Source organism: Typopeltis vanoorti, chromosome 17, assembly GCF_054136105.1.
Source record: "Typopeltis vanoorti isolate ZY-2024b chromosome 17, IOZ_Tvanoo_1.0, whole genome shotgun sequence".
Classification (NCBI taxonomy): Eukaryota; Metazoa; Arthropoda; class Arachnida; order Uropygi; family Thelyphonidae; genus Typopeltis; species Typopeltis vanoorti.
This window is the reverse complement of record NC_143565.1, coordinates 16,337,697-16,360,925: the sequence shown is the minus strand read 5'-3', so window position 1 is coordinate 16,360,925 and position 23,229 is coordinate 16,337,697. Positions and strand designations below refer to the sequence as shown.

General features: G+C 36.0%; 1 protein-coding gene across 2 annotated transcripts in view; it reads left to right on the top strand.

Annotated features, from left to right (window-relative positions):
• Positions 1–23,229, top strand: part of Pect (phosphoethanolamine cytidylyltransferase) — a 241,938-nt gene that overhangs the window by 172,254 nt on the left and 46,455 nt on the right. For both annotated transcript variants that reach the window (XM_090407732.1, XM_090407731.1), the window contains 2 exons: positions 3,166–3,231; positions 20,378–20,443. In XM_090407732.1, the coding sequence (XP_090263858.1) occupies positions 3,166–3,231; positions 20,378–20,443 (132 nt within the window). The remainder of the gene's footprint in view (positions 1–3,165; positions 3,232–20,377; positions 20,444–23,229) is intronic.

The following is a 23,229-nucleotide window of genomic DNA, read 5'->3' as shown; positions in this document are numbered from 1 at the left end:
TGTCAAAGTCTTAGAGAAATTAGTCAAGAAAAGAATACAAGATTGGATAAATGAAAATGGGATATTGTATGGGTCATAACATGGTTTTGTGAAGGGTAGATCATGCCTCAGTCACTTGCTCACGTTTTATAACACAGTGACGGCTGAACTGGATAGGGGTAATGGGTTTACTACTGGACCTTGCCAAGGACTTTGACAGGATACCACATGGAACCCTAATCAGTAAACTGGAGCAGATGGGGATAGATATAGGGTTGGTAAGATGGATAGGAGGGTGGTTGAAGGAGAGATACCAGAGAGTGGTTTATTTAGGAGTGGAGTCAAAAAGACGTCTTGTGACTAGTGGAGTGCCGCAGGGCTCTGTTCTTGGACCACTGCTTTTCAATTTGTTCATCAATGATATTGGAAAGGATTTGAGAGGAAGTGTTCACTTGTTTGCTGATGATGCAAAGTTGGGTAGAGCAATTGTTAGTGCACAGGATGTCAAAACTTTACAGGATGATTTGGATAGTTTGGAGGACTGGGCTAGGAAAAATGGATGTCAGTTTAATGTGGCAAAGTGTAAGGTTATGCACTTTGGGGTGAAAAGAATAGCAGCAGTATATCGCATAGGTGGAACCATACTCCAGGAGATTGATGAGGCCAGGGATTTGGGAGTACTGGTGGATAGGGAGTTGAAGTTTAGGGGGCACATTGCAAAAGTAACTAAAACAGCTCACCAAATCACTTGGCTTATGAAAAATACTTTAACATGCAGAGAGAAGCAAGTTGTTGTTCCTCTGTATCGAGCCTGGATAAGACCCCATCTGGACTTCTGTGCCCAGTTATGGGCACCAGGGTTTCTTCGTGATGGGGAGGAAGTGGAGAGGGTCCAGAGACGAGTGACCAAGATGATAGCAGGTCTGTGGAATGAACCTTATGAGAATAGGTTGAGGATTTGTGGGTTGCAGAAATTGTACGATAGGCGAAGGAGGGGTGATATGATTGAGACATTCAAATTACTGAAGGGTTTTTATAAGATTGATCCAGAAGATATTTTTGAAAATATGACTGGTGGTGGGAGGACTAGGGGCCATGCATGGAAGCTGGACAAGATCGTGGTTGACAAGGGTGTTAGAGCTAGGTTTTTTACTTGGAGAGTGGTGAATGAGTGGAATAAGCTTCCAGAGTCTGTTGTGGGTGCTACGACCGTGAATGAGTTCAAGCCAAAGATACTGTGTAAATGTTGAATAGTTGTTCCAGACATGATGTTAGGGCCTCCCTCGATGAGTCTGTCGACTCCTTGGAGTTTCCCGGAACAACAACAATAATAATAATAATAATATATATATTTTGCTCAATATGTCATGCATTTCTTTCAGGGAAAAGACAAAAACTGGTAATAACATTTAAATTCTGAATACAAGAACGAGTCATACATATAATATCACTTCTCTCGATCGCAGCACTATCCAGTAGGAGGAAACACTATTAGAGTTAAGAGACATGGGGATTTTTTTTTTTTTTTTTTTAAATCTGATCCACACATTATACACACATTAGCACCATGTGTAGGCAAGAGGAATAGAAGAAAGGAGAAATCTGTTCACATTTTGCTTGAACAGCTGAGAGTTGTAATCTTTGTGGTAGACAGAATGTGTGTGTGTGTGTGTGTGTGTTTTGGGGGGGGGGGGGGGAACTGTTCCAAAGAACAGAAATAGAATGAAAGAGGAGACAGTGAAGTTGGTTCGGTAAGTTTCAAAATGGACTGCAAAAGGTTGTTGGTTTGTAGTGGCTCTTGTTTTAATAATTTTGGAGGAGAGTGGAGGAATAATAGTGGCCAATTCAGCAGAGCACTGTCCATTAAAGTATCTATAGAAGAGGCACAAGAAAGAAACTGAATGTCTGTAAGAGAGGGATGGAAGTGGGCATGCAAGAGAGGTATCATTAATTAGCCTGATTGCCCTTCTTCTGGATAGAATCGAGCAATCTTAGAGAGAGAGGATTTTGGTGCACCCAGCCATAGAATACTGCTTCCAAATATGGAAGCAGTATTGTTGTCATTGAAGTTTATAAGGTTTACCTTGTCCAACTGAGATATAATTAGGAGATCTGAGTTCAAGTCACTGGTCATGGTAGATCTTGAGGATTCTGATGCTTGACCACTACATGGTAGAGAGTGGGTAAAAGAACAGAACTCTGGGGGTTTCCTCTCCTCAGATTTCCCCACCAATGCAGGAGTAGGAAATCTGAGGAGAGCAAACCATCTACCATGACATGTAGTGAGCAATCAGGGAGAAAGTTGGTGATCCAGTTGTAGAGTGTGGATGGCAGACCATAGGATGGTAGTTTAAGTAGGTCCCTGTGCCAAACCTGATCGAATTATGTATCATTAATTAATTGAAAAATAATAAATAAAAATATAAAAAATTATAAACAATTAACAGCAGTCACTTCACAAAGCTTAGAAATATTCATACAGTCTGTCTGATTAAGATTAGGACAGTAGTATAGGGCTTCACACAATTCAAAAAATAGATTATCAAATTTGGACACTACTGTAGTAGTGTAGCATCTTGATATGGTTTCAGTGAATTCTGTGTCTGATGGCATGAGAAGCAAGACCTGAACCTTCAGAAACCAAAAATCTTTTATAATCTTGATGTTCTTGATTTGATAAACACTAAGCAAGGATAAAGGTGATAATGTATCTTTGATTTTTTATTTTGATGTTGATTCTTATTATTTACTTCCTTTCTCCATTTTGTTAGTATTTCTGAAAATTATTGAAAATATAGAAGTCTAATAGTTCTTAACCATTATTATTCATGTAAAGATCTCCATATTTTCCTAAGACATTTGGCATTGGATTATTTCTAACTAAGAGCTATGTTTATTTACTTTTTAATGTTCTTTTTTTTTTTAAAGTATATAATTATAATATATTTATCTGATATACACTGTGATCAAGTTATCTTTTGATTGTGTAACACAAAATAGACGTTAGTAATATTTTTTAGGTTGGTTTAAAACACATCTTTCCATTATAACATGTAACCCATTGATAAAACAATCTCCAGGCTTTGACTACCTTTCAAGAAATGCATCCTGGTTGAATCTTGTGGCCCTATCTTGTATGTTTTAGAAATTTGATATTTATTTATCCTAATATTTTTTATGTTTCAGTATGTCAATGAAGTAGTTATTGGTGCTCCTTATGCAGCAACAGCTGACCTCATGGATCACTTCAAGGTAATTCAATATTAGATAAATATTCTTTAATAATAAAAAAGAAAAACCTTCATGATTTTAAAAATATAAACACATTTAACATGTTTACACCAAGCTAGGTGAATTATCTTGTTCTGTATTTGGAGCATGGCACAAGAATTTGTCTTGCACCTCCTGTTTGTTTATCAGTGGGCATGGTGAAAATTGTGGTGCAGGCTTCCAAAACTGCATAGAGTTAGGGAAAATAATGTGTTGCTTTAGGATATATTAGAAACCAGTAATTGAGGGGAATCTCATGTTTGTTAGTTGGTATATTTAAATTGCTATAAGATGTAAATATGGAAACCAACATTAACTATGTGAGAATGATTTGTACATTCAAAGGAAATAAAAAATACTTGTGAATGGAAATACTCCGCATTAGACACAGATAAGTTACTAATAATTTGCAGTTATGGTCAGTGGTGTATTTAGGTATGGGTCCAGGCCTAGAGCGGTAAATTTTGAGGGGGTGGAAATTTCCAGGCACTCATTTTTGTAATTATAACATGTTCCTTATATGCCGCATCTACTCACAAGTAGAGAAATATTTTTCTTTTCCTCGTAAGTTTAGTCTGCAAGCATATTGGCATGTAATCAGATTCTGCATAACTATACTGACCAAGACACGTGCACGGAAAGCTACTGTATTGTTGTCAGTAACTTAACACAAAGGCAATAGGGATCGCGGTTGGGAGAGATTGATGCTAATTAATTTTGTGTCTATATTATTCTTACTAACTGTAACAACTTTTCCTTCTATTATTTCGAATTCAAATTAAGATTGTTAATCGTTGCCCTTTCTTCAACTCTTTAGTTCAGTATCCTGATATCTTTGTGGAGTTAAGATGTGCTAAATCTGAAATTATTTTTAGAGTTTTCAGTGCCCTTGTCATATGTTTTGTCATCAGAGTGGAGGTAATACTGTTTTATTGTTTTGCTTTTAAAAAGTTATAAATTGTGTAAATCATTCTGATACTTCCTGCATGCTTTAAATTACTATTTAAATTTTAAAACATGAGTGATGGTAGAAAGCAACTTAGTAGTATCAAAGACAAGAAAAAAATTGGACAGTTTTTTTTTGTTTCAGTATCTGCTAATAGTAATTGTGATTTTGAAAAAGAACAAACAGTGGTTGAGGAGATGGAAATTGAATCTGTTTCAAATCCCAACAATTTGGCAGCACTGGTGATAGTGAGTAAAGGCCCAGCTGAGTGGATTCTAAATGATGTAACATGTGAGTATATCGTAGTTAATGGGTTTCCACAAAATTTAGACAGTGATCTTTCAAAATCATCACAAAGAGCTTATCCTGACAAAGTAAGACATGTTTCTAAGAAACTCATTGAGAGGAATCTGATTAATGGCAAAAAAAATAAGAGATTTTCTTGTTTACTCTCCTATTATCGGAAAGATCTTCTGTGCGCCTTGTCACCTTTTTGGTGGAGGGGGAGCTGATGATAGTCACTTTGTCAGTGGATTTAATGACTGGAAAAATGCAGAAGCATGAGAAAGCAACTAGTCATGTAAACTGTCTGATAGCTCTGAAACAAAGAGCAAATCTTGCAGGGAGAATTGACTTGCAAATAACTCAGCAACTGGAAGAAGAAATGAAGTACTGGAAGGTGGTGTTAAAACTAGTAGTTGCAGTTGTAAAAACATTGGCTAGTAGAGGACTTGCTTTAAGAGGAAAGGATGACATATTTTGTGCATAATGGAAATGTAATGATGTGTCTAGAATTAATTAGTGAATTTGATGCCCTTTCTTGCTGAGCATGAAAGAGATCAAATTTCCTTTTCTTTTTTTCCCACCAAAAGCGGGAAAAAAGGAAAAGGTTTCATTTCCTATCTTTCCTTTGCCACATATGAGGAATTTATTAAAATAATGGGCGAGAAAGTAATCATATTTATTGATTGGAAGAACAAGTCTGGTATTGACTCAACACCAGACTTCTCTCATGTTGATCAGCTGTCCTTCATTGTACGATATGTGAAAGAACATGGAACTCCTGTGGAGCGTTTCTTGGATTTCATTCCTAACGTAAGTCACAAATCTCAAGTGCACGCAGGCATAGCAAACAGTAAATGAGGACGAAGCAGGAAGCTATTCTTTCTCTTAAAGTCATACTGGTGCCCCCTAGCAGGCAATGTTGGTATTCTTGGGCGATTGGGCTGAGGTCTTCTGATGTAGGTTTCCCAAATTCTACAAACAAATAGAGGGGAAGCCATGGGTTCTCCACTCTCCCCACCCTTGGCCAACTTTTATATGGAGACTTTTGAAGAGAAAGCCTTAAACTCTGCCCCACAAAAACCAACCATTTGGCTTCGATATGTAGATGATATGTTCGCTATTTGGCCACAAGGCTCCGATGCACTCCTCTCCTTCCTAACACACTTAAACAACCAACACCCCAGAATCAAATTCACCTTGGAAGAAGAAAAAAACAACTGCCTTCCTTTCTTAGACACACTAGTCACCCGCCAGCCTGATGGAACCTTGGTTTTCTCAGTCTATAGAAAACCCACCCATACAGGCAGATACATTCACCAACAATCCCACCACCCTTTCTCGCAACAATATGGTGTCATTAAGACACTACACAACAGGGCTAAACTTATCTGTTCAAATGACAATGTCTTAACCACAGAACTAAACCACATTCTCAACACTTTCTCAGCCAATGGCTACCCTCCCAAAACAATCCAAAAAATATTGAAACCAATAAACCACAACCCCCCCCTCACAACAAGGATTACTCTAAATCCATCACCATACCCTATATCAGAGGCACCTCGGAAAAAATTACAAAAATCCTAAAAAAACACAGCTTAACTTCTTGTTACAGACCATATAAGAAATCGGCATCCCTTATCCGCTCCACTAAAGACCAACCTCCCCCCCCCCCCAGACCTACCTGGTGTATACCAGGTTCCTTGCAGCTGTATGCTGTCCTACTTTGGCCAAACAGGCAGGACAGCCAATATCAGAATTACAGAACACAAGGACTACATCCGATTCCACCAATACAGCCACTCTGGTCTTGCAGACCATGCTCTGGATACCCGCCATAGAATACGGTGGAAGAAAGCCACGATCATTCACCGTAGTAAATACAAGTACGAAAGGCTTTTCATGGAATCAGCCCTAAGAAACAATCCAAACCTCAACAAATTTTGCTGCATGAGGCTGCCTAAAATTTGAGAAACCTACATCAGAAGACTTCAGCCCAATCACCCAAGAATACCAACATCGCCCCGCTAGGGGGCACCAGTAGGATTTTAGGAGAAAGAATAGCTTCCTGCTTCGTCCTCATTTACTGCACACAGGCACAGCTGTTTGCTGTGCCTGCATGCACGTGTCTTGCTCACAAGTTTCTGTTGAAAATGGCAACATGACGTTGCCAAAATATTGGATTTGTATGAAAAAGTTATTTTAATGAATATCCTAGTCTATGTTGTTATTTCCCTAAACTATTTAGTAATAATGCATAACCAATGTCTAAGCCTTTCCACTAGAATAACAAATCTCCATAGTTACAAGAGGTGGTTTTGACTTCACTAAACGAGCTTGGAATCGATGTAACAAATTGCAGAGGACAGGCATATGATAATGCTAGTAACATGTCAGGCAAGTACAGAGGACTGCAAGCAAGAATTCTTGAAATAAATTCATTGGCTGAATTCACACCTTGCGCTGGACATTCTCTGTCTCTAATTGGTACTTGCGCTGCCGAATCATGTCGGTACTCTTCCTCATTTTTTTGATGTCCTACAGAAACTGTACGTATTTTTCACATCTTCAACACATCGGTGGAGTGTTCTAAGAAAGCCCCTGGAAGCTTCTGCAAAAGTAATCAAACATCCTTCGCCTACTCGTTGGTCAGCTCATGATGATGCCTGTTGGAGTCTTCGTGAGAGATGGAAGAAAACAATTTCCACTTTGTCCGAAATTGAAAATGACACCACCCAGAAGAAAGTTACGCGATGTGAAGCAAGTGGGATTCTACGTCAACTTCAGTCACTGGAGGTTGGGATCATGACCTGCCTATGGGGTGATATTCTCGCAAGAATGAATGCCACAAGCAAGAAATTACAAAGTGTAAACATTGATATAGGAACTGTGTGTGAACTGTACGGGTACCTTGAAGAATAGTTCAAAGAACTAGAATTACTATATGAATCCTATAAGAACAGGGCAAGAAACTTAGTGGAGTTGACTATGAGGAAGAGAAAAAGAGGAAGAAAAAGCCCACTAGGCTTTTTGACGACAGCGCAGATGAAAGTAACAAAAATGAAGACGAGTACAATCCATCAGTCAGTTTCAAAATTGATACTTATGACACAATTTTGCACAGTCTCTCATTTGAAATGAATCGAAGAAAAGTGCCGTATGAAAACCTCTCGAAGGAGTTCCAGTTTCTCGCAACAATGCATGTGATGTGAAAAGGACGTCATAAAATAGGCAAAAAAACTTCAAGAACACTTTTCGACTGATATTGAATCTGAATTTGTAAGCGAATATCTGCACTTCAGAGCACACCTGAAATCAAGTGGCCTAGAAATAAATGCATTCCTACAACTTTCACAGAAAATTCGACAGGAAGCCCTACAGTGTATATATCCCAATCTGGACACTGCTGTTACGATTTTTCTGTGTAAGATGGCAACAAATTGCTCAGCTGAACGATCGTTTTCCACCCTCAAAAGGTTGAAAGACTACCATAGAACAACTATGACAGAAGAAAGGCTCAGCAACTTGGCAGTTCTACGAATTGAGAGTGATATTACAAGGGCACTGGACTACAAGGACATGATAAATACCTTCGGCGAGCGAGCAGCAAGACGTAGAATATTCTAGGACATTTTGGGTGAGTCGTAATGAACGTATATATATATATATATATATATATATATATATATATATATATATATATATATATATAACAATATAAATAGGTTATGCATGTAAATGTAAATCAACATGTTCATTAAATATGAGGGGTGGCACTTTCTGCTGGCCTAGGGACAGGAAATACCTAAATACACCACTGGTTATGGTATAATGTGTATGTCCAGCAATTGATATGGGCAGAATGAATTACATGTCGGATAATCTTTAGACATGCATGTTCGCAGTTATAGCAGGAATAATTTTAAAAAAAATTATGAAGAGAAGGAAAGGAATTTGTTTGTGAAATATAAATAAATAATCAGTTAAAAATAAAAAGCAATTAGTAAATATCTATAGGGAGGGGTATATCCATTAAATTAATAATGTTAATCAGATGATTCATCAGGCCTGGATCAAATTTTGTGCATTGAAGCACTAAGTGAGTGAATTATCCTGTACAGTTTATTTTACTTGTTATGTGTATATTTATTTCTGTTTCTTTGTAATTTGCTATTTTTTTTTATTCAGCAATGATTTTTATAATGAGTGCACACCCTTTTTTTACATACTGATTAATTCTGGATATGCTAATATTTGTTAGAGATCACCAGGTGCAGTCCTTTTCTTGTAAAACATAGGATTCATTTTTATTCACAGGAATGAATGGATTTTTCTCACTTTATGTCTATTGTTTCCAAAGATTGCAATGAAAATGTTTCTATATAGTGAAAACCATTCCTCCAATCTTTCCCCATAGACACCATCATCATACTTTTCAAGGATTTAGCCCTTGAGTGGCCTGTTCCAGCCTTAGAAGTCATCGTTGAATCTCTTAGAACACGTCCTAGTTTTCTTTTTCATAATGGTTTGTAATTTAAAGCTTGTTTTGGTAATCTTTCTGGTTTCTTTCTTGCAATGCGTTCCATCTATTTATGTTTATATTTTTTAATTTTTTCTATTACTGATTCCTGGTTTAATTCTTTCTTAATTTCTTTATATCTTTTGTGATTGAATAGAGTATACTTTACAGTTTTTCCTCATAAACTTCGTTTCAGCTGTTATTAATCTTTGTTTGCCTTTTTATTTTATTGTCCAGATTTCACTTCCATACAATAGGACTGGTAGGGCTAATGTATACTTTTAATCTAGTTTATTTTTGAACTAGGTTAGGTTTAAATATAGAGTTAATTACACCTGTTATTTTTAAATATTTTGCAATTTTTAGGTTTTTTTTTTTTTTTTTTCATTTTCGTATGTAATCATACATCCTAGGTAGTTAAATGAATTCACCTGTTCTAAGTCTGCACTGTTAGCCTAGTGGCTGTGTGCTTCGCGACCATATGACTGGGGAAGGAGTGTCCCAGGTTCGATTCCCGTCGAAAACGTGAGGAATTTAAGGATCTTCCTCAGCCATAGCCAAGTTAGCCGGTCTTGGGCATGGGCAGTAGGGTTTTTTCCGCCAGTTTATCTGGCGTTTTTCATCCCGCAAGCAGGCAAACCAGCCCCGTGAACACACATGGATCTACAGCCATAAATATTTAACCCCCCCATGAGGGGGCTCAACTCGCACCAATAGGGACGGGGAGAAAAAGGGAGGAAACTCCATACGAATAAATAAATAAATAAACCTGTTCTAAAATCTATTATTGTTATCTATTACTATTTTAGTTCTTATTGAATTAAAGGCTATTGTTTTTGATTTTTCTGTTGATATTATCATTCTGTAATCTTTGGCTGTTTCATTTAAATTTAAAATATCTTTCTGTAAGTTATCTTCAGAATTCCTAATTATTATTTGATCATCAGCAAAAAGGAAAGTGTTTAAGTTCACAGTAGGAGAAAGTTTAATACCTTGATGGAAAGCAATAAATTTTTAATTAATTTTATTATTATTTCATTTAGATAAATATTAAAAAGAGTTGCTGAAAGGGGACATCCCTGTTGGACTCCTTGGTTTATCTGTCTTGGATGTGATAGTTCATAATGCACTCTTATTTGTATTTGATGATTTTCATATTCATATCATATATACTTATGACAGCTTTTAAAATATCATTTGTCTTTTTTTTAATGTTAAATAAAATACTTTTAACTTTATCAAATGTTTCTCGAAATTAATAAATGTAATGTGTTTCTAAATTGTATTGTCTTCTTTTCTCTATTATTAATTTTAGGCAAAAGGCTGGGTCTATACATGATCATCCTTTTCTAAACCCATTTTGTACTTCTAAAATAAAGTTTTCTGAATAGGTATTATTTCTCGGAAAATTCCCATGTTATTCCTCTAAGTAAACTATTATTTTTTTGGCTATATAGCCTAGTTTTGTTTAGGAGTGCTCCTTTTTTACAATGTCATTGGCTTTTTTACTCAAATCTTAGGACACTACTGATGTGTTATAGAAACCAATATATGAAGAATAATATAGGTGGAAAATTCGGACATACCTTTTTTGGATGTTGTTAGCTGTCCATTCCTAGACTTCCCCCACGAGTTCTGAAGACGCACTGTCGAAACGGCTCACACCCCGTTACTCTCATCAATCCTTCCTCTTCCCCAAAAAATAGTTTCTATTTTCAGATCCTTCTCTAACCCCTCTGCCAAAGCACTCTCTACCCACCCTTAATAATAATAATAATTTTATACATATAAAAAAAAACCCGGGTTTTTTCAAAAAATTCCCCCACATCGCTTTATCCCCACTTTTCCCAAACCCCCCCCCCCTTCTTTTTAACAGCATCTGTACTTTAGAGCAGATGAATGCATATCACTGGGATAAGGAGACAGCCAACAACATCCTAAAAGGTATGTCCAAATTTTCCTCCTATATTATTCTTCGTATATTGGTTTTTGATAATACATCAGTAATGCTAAGATTTGAGTAAAAAACCAATGACATTGTAAAAAAAGGGCACCCCTAAACTATATAGCCATAAAAATAATAGCTTTCTGAATATTTTATTAATTTGTTATTTAAAATTCTGCTATATATTTTGTAATAGGAATTTAGAATATTTATACCTCTATAAGAGCCTCCATAGCTCAGTCAGTTTAGATGAAGCCCTTTGGTCAGAAAGACCTGGGTTTGATTTCTGTCGGTGACGTGAGGAACTTTATCTGGTCTCTTTCGACTAAAGGTGAGTTAGCTGGTCTCATACGGATAGAGGTTTTTCACCTGGAAACTCGGATTTTTCGTCTCTCAAAACAGACAAACCAGCCCTGTGAACACACAGATTACAGTCATGAATACTTATGACAATATGTGGAAGAGATATGGTTCTCACCACATGTTGTTATGCCCATAGTTAACTATTAGTCACATCATGGTAGTCAACCTCCTAGATAGGAGACAACACATGAATGGAATACCTCAATAATTTTTAGGGTCATCTCTACTACCTTTTTTAAAGATAGGGATCACTGTTGCTTTTTTCCTATTAGTGGGTTACTTGTTGAATAGATTTTATTTAAAAATAATAAGTCTTTCTTTGAACCTTATTCCTGCATACTTATATAATTCTGAATCTAACTTATCTTCTCCAGATGATTTTCCATTTCTTGTTTCTTTCAGGCTGATTTCTGATTCTTTAGTTATTTCTTTTTCATTTTCATTAAGTGTTTGCCAGTTATCTTTTTTTAAAATATTTATCTGTCCACAATTCTGTATAGAAATTTAGAAATTATTCTAATTTCTTTAATTTAACTCTTATTTAAATTTAATTTAAATTCTTTAATTTTATGCTTTCTTTGGTATCTGTACTTAAATGTTTCAAAATCTTACATACATTGGGTCTTATTTTGTATAAATCATGTTCCAAATAGAAACAAATTTGTTCCATGATTCTCTGTCTTTTTCTGACTTCTCTTTTAGCTATGGCTTTTATTCTTTTATATTCTATTTCATCTTCTAATCTTTTACTGCTTATCCATTTATGATATGCTTCTTTTTTCATTTTGATTATTTCTTTGATTGTATTGTCACATATTTTCAGTTGTTTTTTGAATTTTTTGGTCTTTCATAAGCTTTCATTTTCTCCTGTATTTAGCATAATTTTTATATTAAGCCATTCTATTTCTATTTCTTTAGTTTGTTTTATTTTATCTAAATATTGGTTAATTCTATATCCATTGTATATTTATGTCATTTAATAATATAGTTTTATAAACAAATGTTTTAATTTTCTTTCTGTTCTTGTTATTTGTAGCCATTTAGGTGGTAATCTTAATTTTATTTTAGCAAGGAAGTGGCAAAACTTTACTTTACAAGGAAGTGGCAAAACTTTGCTTTACTTGTATCTGCTGCACAGATACAAGTAAAGCAAAGTAAAAGTTTTGATTGTATCACGAAATATGTAGAGACAAGTTGTGAGGCTATGTACTGTATTTATTGACGTTAGAGTAAGTAATTCTAGCTTTGAAGGAAACTTTGAGGGTGCCATAATTTTATCATAAATTATTTACATGTAAACAGAAGAAGTAATATTAAATATTTAATAAATATTACTTCTTATGTTTACATGTAAATAATTTATGATAGAGTAAGTAATTATTATAATTAGAGACGAGTGGAAGGAAAAATGACCCTGTATTATGAAAACCTCCTTTTCTACTGACACTATATGGCATAGACAACACAAACAAAACAAAGTAGAAATTTTGTGATGACACATACAGTATCTGAATAAAATACTTTAACAACATACTTCAAATTTTTGGTTGCAGAATGTTTTTTTTTTTATATGTGACTCCCTCCCACAAAAGGTTGTAAACCTATAATACATTAGTACTATGGAAGGGTTAAGGATTTTTTTTTTTGTATTTTTTAAATTAATTTTTCCAATTTTTTTTTTTTAAATTAATTTTTTTGTATTTTGTACTCATTTTTACCAGGCCTGAAAATCTGTTCTAGAGACCAAACATGGAACTTTTCCAAGCCACCAATAAGCAGGGAGGTGGTCTCACACTGACTGATGAAGTTCATCCACCACCTAATGACAATCACAAATATCCATCCGTATGGCAGGATTTGAATCCACAGCCTGTTGGTTGGGAAGCAGATATGCTAACCACTTGGCTAGCCATGTGATTACACTTGTTCATAACAGAGAATGAATGAAGAAACACCTTATTTATAGAAAACAAAAGCAAAATATGTATGTATGTATGTGTGCACACACACACACGGCTTGAAAAACACACTTATCTGCTCATCCATAATGAGTGACAATTTTTAGCTGATGAGTAAAAAAAAATCAGAAGAGGAGTTTGCTTAATCATCAGTTTTATGTATGTAATAGATTCTGTTTTATGATTAATATCATAAATTGTTCTTTGTATGCTTACTTACCTTGGAGAATGCTGATAATTGCAAATATGTTTTTTGTCATAATGGAATACTACCAATAAGAGGATAGAATACATGTGTATCATTTGTCTTTAGAGTGTGTTCAGTTATACTGCAAGGTAACCAGTTAATCATGACTCTTAAACAGATATATGCAGTGGAAAGAGGTAATTAGTTTATTTTTTACCCAGTGATGGAATGCTGGGTAAAAAATAAACTAATGAACTTGCTTTCCCTAAATATTTCTGTTTAAGAGTCATGATTAAAAATTTCTAGCCTAAATATTTTTTTATTATTATTTTTGAGTTGCTGCCATGTTCTTATTGACATCACTACCCTCTCTATCCAACAATATTTTGGAGCCAATCAGAATCCAGAAATGCACTAATATAGTTATATAAGTTAAATTGTGAATGAAGATATTTGGGAATTATAATACTTCATTCACATTTAACATAATCTGCCATAACTTAAGCAAGACTTGTAAATATCATTTGTTGTTAGTCTCTTGCTTATAAATTATTATTCATATAATTACTTTGAGTTTGTTTATTACTGTTTAATTATATAATTTTGGGATATGTATTAGTAATGAAAGGATTCTGTGTTAAAATGTCATTCAATTTATTTTATTTATTCCTGTGTTAATATTATAAGAAGCTATGTATATATATTATAAGAATTTGTATCTATCATATTTAAATGTATTTTATGTGAACTACGGATTATTTTTTTAATTTGTTATTTCTGAAAGAAATGTAAATGTGTAGAATTCTGCTGATGTGATTTGATTGGTTACAGTCAGAGAACTGAGACTGAGTTGTTTTTAGTTAGTGCGTGCTTAGAACGTGAACGGCTATGTATATGGAGAGAGGCCAGTAGGATGTAAGCTGAACTGGTTAGAACCGGATTTTGGGTGGGAAAGAATAAGCATATTTGATTGGAAAACGAAAGTAAAGGGAAGAAGTATTCAGGACAGCAAGGAGTTAAGTAACTGGTGGCAGTAAGGGGATTTGGAAATGCCGTAAATCGATTAAGAAAGGGCCATTCGGCAATTCGGAATATTTCTATGGAATTCTAATATTACGACGAATTCCAAATGTTTTGAGGAAGAATAGTGCAAAGCTGAATTTAATGCATAGAAGAAAATAAGGAATTAGTAGATTACTTAAAACGAGTGCGTCAAGACTTGTATAACTCTGTGTCTATAAATTCAGTATTATAGCGAAGATTTCTTTTGAATAGTGTTACTTCAAAGTAATAGTTAACTACAGTTTTAAGTGTGCCTATAGTGAATCCAATGTGTAAAAGGTGTAACCCGGTAAGAACAGTCCTTTTTATATTTCAGCGTGAATTGTATATCATAGCACCAGTATGTTAAACAGAGGCAGGCAATTTCGATGTGTATGATTTTGTTTGTGCAGTGTGTATGTGTGAATGAATCATGAAAAAAGAGATTTATGGAAGGAGAATGAAACTGGAAAGCAGGTTTGTCATAAGTGTTTTGAAAGTGAATACTGGGAGAGTGAGGAAAATAAGAAGAATGATAGTGGTAAGTTGAAAGATGAAATGCATGAAAATGCGATTTGTGAGGTTCATGTTGCAAGCAATATGAGTGACCACAAGAATGAAATGGTAGAAAATGAAGAGAATGACCATATAGTAATGGAAAAGATAGCACACATTATGCAGAATGAAATGTGAGATTAAGTGGCTGGAGAAACACCTGCAGATGGTGTTTCTCCCAAAACACCAACACTTTCGCTTCTGTGTTTCTCTGGAGAAACACAGAAGCAAAAGAAGGGAGAAAGCAGAGTATGAAAGAGTGAAAGCATGAGAATAAAGATCGAACATTGATAAAAGGAGAGTATGATGAAATCATATTTTCCTGGTGCCAAGATTAAGTATATTAGTGATGCTGTAAGGATACAGAGAGTGAAGGTGAGAAATGTTTATTTTGGCTGGTATAACTGATTTAGCAGGTGCAAGTGCAGTATGCAGGTACATGTTGCTAGTGAAAACAAACAGAAAATAAAAGTTGAGTCTGTTCCCATGGTATGATAAAGGTGAACTGAGATGGAGCTGTGATCATGAATGAGTCAGTGCACGGATTGCAAGAGGAATGGTGTGGAGTTCATGGATTATGTGTGGCATGAGTTTGATGGAAGGATTTATATAAGATGGCTTGCACTGGAATGGATTTGTGGTTGGTAAGCTTGAGAAAGTGTTGTTCAGTGAAAGTTCAGAAGTGCAAAACCAGAATGTTTAGAGGAGATGTAAATGAGCATGATTCAGGCAACCTAGAGGTTAGTGAATGAGAGAGTGATCACATGATGTTGAATGTAGCTCTCCATGTTTTTAACTTTAGTGGACTAAGCAACACAAGGTGTAAGGAAGGTTGTCAGATGAGAGGGTATCTATGGAACCTTATCACCTTATCACCTGCTATGGAATTACAAAGCAGGTGATAAGGACAAGCCGAGGAGTCAGCTTTCAGCAATGCCATGGCATAAGAAATTGGAGCGGAGAGATTGGTGGTGCATGGAGGGGAGAGGGTCAAGGTGTGTTTGAAAAAAAAGCAGTATCAGAATGTATACACCCAGTAAGAAGAATAAGTCAGGTAGGAGTTAGATGGATAAATAGCTTCATTAAGCAGAAGTTGCAGTCAAAGAAAAGGTTTTTGAGGGAATATAAAGAAAAAGATGCTTAGCATGTCCATGAGCAGTACATAGTACAGGCAAGAAGAGTGACTCATATGGTAAGGAAAGCCATTGCTAATTATGAGACAAAACTAGATGATCAGTAGAAACATTCATCAGCTACTTTCTCTCATAATTAGCTTTATCCTCTCTTACATATATATCATCCTTCTTGCTTCTACTTTGTTCTGCCCATGGTCATACTGATCACTTTTTTCTGTATGTGCAAGTAAAAGGACGAATAACTATGGAAGGATGACGTTAAAAAGTTTTGATGGTAGCAGAAGCAAACCACATAGTTGAATTACTGAGTGATCATTTAGCAAAAGTGCAAAATCTAGGTGTTGTTGCACTGCCACATTGACTAATGGGAAAATAGAGGTTGAAGAAATGGAGAGCTTAGAATAGTGTAAAATCTCCATGAGAACACAGCCATGGGATTAGATTTCGTATCTACCTGTGTATTATGAGAATATGCAAGGCAATTATCAACCCCTCAGACCAAGCTGTTTGATTTAAGCCTCAGTACTGGGAAGGTGCCAGTGGAGTGAAAAAATTCCCTAGATCTTGGGAAAAATTCCAAGGAGTGGCAGCCCTGTGTTCTACCTATTGAAATAGAAGCTTTAGTAGTCAAAAAAATTAAATATTTCCACATTTATACGGTTCGAGTCACTCAATTCGAGTCATTCATTCTGTGAATTTCTAGATCTAGAGTATAAAAAGGTTCTTCAACATGGCAACACCTGTTTTCTTTCGCTACTTCCAGCTATTGACAGAATACTTGAAATCTATGAGGGACTGAAATCATATTTTATTTCACAAGAACACTGTCCAGTGATGATAAAACAGTTCTTTGATAATGATTGTGGTGAAATGTAATTGTGGTTTGTGCACGGCAACTCAAATTGTTTAACAAATCTATCTTGATTATGGAAAGTACAAAAGCGAGTGCAACAGATATTGTCATTGAACTTAGAAAATTAAAAACAAATGAATTAAAAAAAAAAAATCAAATTGAGGAAAGGTGTGATAATAAATTTATACCTCAAGAAGCAAAAAAAGCTTTTTAGAATTCTGGAAAATAATGGAAGTATTAATATTAATACAATACTACAAGAATTTACAAAATTTTATGACCGATGTCTTTCTTACACTGAGCTTTGGGAAATGTTGGTTTTGGTGGAGCAGAATCTTTTACTTGGATAAACAACAATGAATTAACTTGGTCGGAAATTGAAGCTTCAGGTGAAAAAATTAATGAAACTCTTTCAAATAATGCAATAAATATGGATGAACTGTTTGATGAAGTGGTGATTGCAAAAGCTTTTTGGTCGGCAAACAGTGTGTAGCTCAGTGGATGTGGCGTTTACACATCACGGCGCTTGGCCGCATGAAGGAAGACTTGGTTTCGAGTCTAGTCGGCGACTAGAGGAAATTTTTCTAAGCCTTTTTTCGACCAGTTCCCGAGTTAGTCGATCTCTGGCACAGGCAAGTGGGTTTTTTCTTTCGGAAACTCCGGTTTTTTGTCCCATAAACTCAAGAAAATCAACCATAGAACCCACATTATTTTCAGACATTAAATACGAGTGTTAGGGTTAGGGACCACAAGATGGTGGCACCTGTAGAGCCGTCTCTCTTCACTGCGTGCCATTTAATTAGTGATAGTCTTGGGCCAGCTATCTCTGATTGGGTACCAGTGGAGATTGAACTGCCCACTCAGTCTCCAAAAAGTTAGATAGGGCTGAAAACGGCCTAACCTACTCCCTGTATATACGGGAATAAAAAGGCGTTGGTTTTTTTTTTTTTTTTTTTTTTTTTAACTATGACATTTTGAAAAATACAAGTTGTGAAGAAAAATGGATACAACTATTCAGTCATTTCAAAGAAAAGAACATTTCATTGCCCAATCTTGTCCAAATTATAGAATACATTTTCAGCCTGCCAGGCACATACATCTTCATCTGTTGAAAGGATATTCTCAGTGATGAATAACATATGGTCTGAAGAAAGAGGTAGAATGGCTGAATCAACAGTAAAAGCTGTATTGTGCTGCAAACTTAATAGTGAACTAAATTGTAGTGAATTTTTCGACGCAATTAAAAATAAAGAATTTTTAAAGAAAGTTCATGCTAGTGATAAATATTAATAACTTTTTAATAATAAGTTATGTTCAGTTAAGAGTAATTAAAAATTATTACTACGAAATGTTGTTTTTTGTTAACCACTCTGTTATTTTGCCTTTTGAATCATAAGTACTTAGCATAGAAGGCGTTACTTTCTGTTTTGAGCAAACAGAAAGTAACGCCTGTTTTGAGCAAACAGAAAGTAAAGAAAAAATCAAAAATGTCCCTGTTTGATAAAAAAAATTTTATGGTAAGTCTAATCATATTCCATTATGGCAAAATCAGTCATAATCCACATAAAAAGTGTGTAATGAATGGCATGTCCTATTAGGTACAGAAATCACTTTTGTGAAAAGATGTAAGTAGAATATATTTACAGCATAAAATGTGCCACACATTTGGCAATCCTTTTTACTAATTAACTTAACATTCTAACTAGTCATTGATCAACAGACGAGTGCATTTTTCAAGCCCTGACTATATATTATTGTGAAATTGTGTAATTGCTATGATGGTTAATTTTATTGAGTTGTGGGACTGAAAACTTAAGTTTCAGGGATGGGAAACCCTATTTATCTGTGCCAAACAATGGGTAACTGAGGAACCAACTGAAAAATAGTTTAGAAAAATGTTCCTATAGTCAGTGACTAGAATCAAATTTATGGTTCTTCTGTCCTGTTCTGTCAAGTGTCATCTCCATCTTAACTGTTATGGATCTCTACTAGAGATCTGTAATGTGCAGCAGAAAGATATGATGATGCTCTAATCTCTTCCATCTTGCAGTTTGTATCTTATGCCTGTAGATATGTGTTCGTAAGGCTACTTTGCCTCTTTTGAGGGACAAAAAACTCGAGTTTCCAAGAGGAAACCCTCCACCCAGACTAGTGAACTCACCCTTTATTTGAACTGATGAAGGTCCCTCTTGTCATAGACAAATTTGAATCCAGGTCTTTCCAACCAATGGGCTCATCTGTACCACTGAGCTTAGAAGCTGGACTTTCTCCTTGTTACTTAATAATGCTATATAAGTAAAAGCCATTTCTACAGAACTACACTGGCAACCTTATGTTTTTGCATATTATATAAAAATAAGAATTTTAGAAAATGAAAATATAAATATTACAATAATTTTTTTTATCTTCTTTTAATTTCAATCCTGCCAGTGATAAATTGGAGATTTATAGCCCATTTAATACAAAGCTAGGTGTGTTACCTTGTTAAACACCTCTGTAGCGCAATTGGAAGAACGATGGTACTTTGCGCTCTTCGATTAGAAAAGGCATAAGTTCGATTCTCGTCATGACGGGAGGAATCTTTATCTGGACTTTTTCAATTGAAGGTGAATTAGCCAATCTCATATGGAGGTCGCAGAGTTTTTTCCTCCCAGAAACTCGGATTTTATATCCCACATACAGACAAATCGGCCCTTCAGAACACATGCAATTTATAGACAAAAAATACTAGCTATGGTGGTTGTTGCGGGCAGTAGATGGCATTGATGTAGGTAATTGGTAGTAGAGGTTCTGTGTAGTAGTGGAGACAGAGAGTTGTACAGTAGATGTCCTCCTGCGATGAGTCTTCGGACTCCTTGGAGGTATCATGAATAATAATAATTATTATTATTATTATTCTGGAATCCAAACAGTAATTTTTCAGGCCTGAGTTTCCAGGAGGAAAGCCCTCCACCTAGACCAGCTAACTCATCATTTGTTTGAAAACACCTGATAAAGGTTCCTCTCGTTATAGACAGATTCAAACCCAGTTATCCAGTAAATAGTTGTGGTGATTTTACATTTGAATTTGAATCCACAGTCTGCAGGTTAGAGAGTGGAGATACTATTCACTCAGCCAATGGTATGAATGAATAGTATTTCCACTTACTCTACTACACAATAAAAATTGACTGATTTATCAAGTTCATACTGTTTTCCCTATCAAGTTCATACTGTTGACAAATCAATGTCTCCTTGTGGAGAGATGAAATAATAATTATTTATGTGAGATGACTTCTGTTTGAAACAATATGATGATTAATGTCATACGAAGATTAATGTATCTGTTGCTTATTTCTAGGTAAACATTGTGTGCCATGGACGAACTCCAATAATGGAGGATATTGATGGAAGTGATCCTTATGCAGTATGTATTTTTCATTTTTAATTGGGGAGAGATTGTTCGAGAAACTTATAATTGTTACATTAACATTTATAAGACATTTCTTGATCCAGTTATAAAAATTATAGTGTGCACTGTCATTAATTTTTGCTTAGGTTTTCATTTTATAAGTAAATACTGAAATGACTTTTCTTTATAACTTTGGTTCAATGGATTTTTTTACAACACTCAAAAAGAATTAAAATAGAATTTAATACTTCCTATATTTCGTCCTAGTCACTAGGACATCTACGGGGATTACAAAAACAATTAATGTAACATGCACACAAAAACTTACAATACTAAGCCCAACCACGTGGGTGACACTAAAGTCCTATCTAGGTGGAGCACCCTCTAAGGGCGGTAGTAGGTGGCCTGGAATGTAAGGTGGGACCTCTGGTGATGAGTGTTTCCCAAATCTTCGGAAGCTTAATGCAACCGTATTTATTAAGATTTGGTTGGTTTCTGAGAGCCGCTGCTGCTTCTAAGAAAAGTCTCTCTTTCTTGGATTTGCTGTGGTGGAGCATGGTGGTTTTCTTCCATGATACTCTGTGGGTGGTGTCCAAAACATGGTCAGCCAAGCCTGAATGGCCATAGTTGTGTTTAACGATGTACGACTTGTGTTCCTCCAGGCGGATGGATGCTGATCTGCCTGTCTATCCAAAGTACACAAGCTTACAGGAACTTTGTAAACTCCAGGCAGAGAGAGAGGAGGGAGCTGATCTTTCGTAGAACGGATAAGGGTAGCAAGTTTGCGGTAGGGCTTATACGCTGTGTGTAGGTTATACTTTTTTAGTATCTTGGCTATTTTTTTTCTGAAGTACCACGGATGTAGGGTATGGTGATGGCATTTTTAAAATCTTGTTGACGAGAGGGACGGGGAATGGGGGAGGAATTGATTATTTTTTTGATAGTGTGTTCGCTGTAGCCATTGGAGAGGAAAGTTCTGTGTATGTGGTTAAGCTCAGTAGTGAGGGCAGTTCCACTGGAACAAAGATTGTGGGCTCTCTTGGTAAGGGTTTTAATAATGCCATATTGTTGCGAGGGGTGGTGGTGGAAGAGTTTGTGAATGTATCTGCCTGTGTGTGTGGGTTTTCTGTATACAGTGAAAGCAAGTGTATCATTAGGCAGGCGTGTGACTAAGGTGTCTAGGAAGGGTAAACAATTGTTCTTTTCCTTTTCCATAGTAAACTGGATTCTTGGATGTAGGCTATTGAGATGATTGAGGAAGGAGTCTGACGTGTCTGGGCCATGAGGCCAAATAGAGAACACATTATCTACATATCTTAGCCAGATAGAAGGTTTGAGTGGGGCTGAGTCTAAGGCTCGTTTTTCGAAATCTGCCATATAGAAATTGGCAAGGGGGGGTGAGAGGTGGGGGGAACCCATGGCGGTTCCCTCTATCTGCTTGTAGATTTTGTTCTTCCAAGAGAAATACCCAGAGTTGATGGCAAAGGAAAAGAGATCTAAGATGTCAGAGGGAAAAACGTTTTCTAAGAGAGATAAAGTGTCAGTTAAGGGAATATTGGTAAACAAAGAGGAGATATCAAAGCTTACTAATATGTCTGTATTATTCAAGGTTAAATTTTCTGTGAGGGCTTTAAAGTGGGTCCAGTTTTTTATATAGGAAGTGGAATTTCCGGTGAGGGGGGACAGAGAGTTGGCCAGCTGTTTAGACAGTCTGTAACAAGGTGCATTGGTGGCATCTACTATAGGTCTGAGTGGGGAATTGGGTTTGTGGATTTTTGGTAAACCGTATATTCGGGGGGGGGGGGGGGGGAGCGGAAAGGTTTAAGTTTTTTTGTGACATCAGGGGGCCAGGAGGTTACTTTTTTAAGTGAGATTTTTAATTTCTTAACTTGTGTTTTTGTGGGGTCGTGTTCTAGCGGGATGTAGGTAGCACGATCGCGGAGGATAATGTTCATTTTACGATTGTATTCGCTGGAAAAAATAGCCAAGATACTAAAAAAGTATAACCTACACACAGCGTATAATCCCTGCCGCAAACTTGCTACCCTTATCCGTTCTACGAAAGATCAGCTCCCTCCTCTCTCTCTCTCTGCCTGGAGTTTACAAAGTACCCTGTTCCTGTAAGCTTGCGTACTTTGGACAGACAGGTAGATCAGCATCCATCTGCCTGGAGGAACACAAGTCGTACATCGTTAAACACAACTATGGCCATTCAGGCTTGGCTGACCGTGTTTTGGACACCACCCACAGAGTATCATGGAAGAAAACCACCATGCTCCACCACAGCAAATTCAAGAAAGAGAGACTTTTCTTTGAAGCAGCAGCAGCAGCTCTCAGAAACCAACCAAATCTTAATAAATACGGTTGCATTAAGCTTCCAAAGATTTGGGAAACACTCATCACCAGAGGTCCCACCTTACATTCCAGGCCACCTACTACTGCCCTTAGAGGGCACTCCACCTAGATAGGACTTTAGTGTCACCCATGTGGTTGAGCTTAGTATTGTAAGTTTTTGTGTGCATGTTACATTAATTGATTTTGTAATCCCCGTAGATGTCCTAGTGACTAGGACGAAATATAGGAAGTATTAAATTCTATTTTAATTCTTTTTGAGTGTTGTAAAAAAATCTATTAAACCTCCAACATAATGTCCTCACAGCACTTAATCCTCTACACAAGAACTTTGGTTCAGAGATTATAAACAGTCTCGATTTATGAAATTTCTTATTCTGAATATTAAATTTTAATAAAAACCCTATCAGTATTATAGCTGATTTACAGATGTCATAAAATTTTATCAA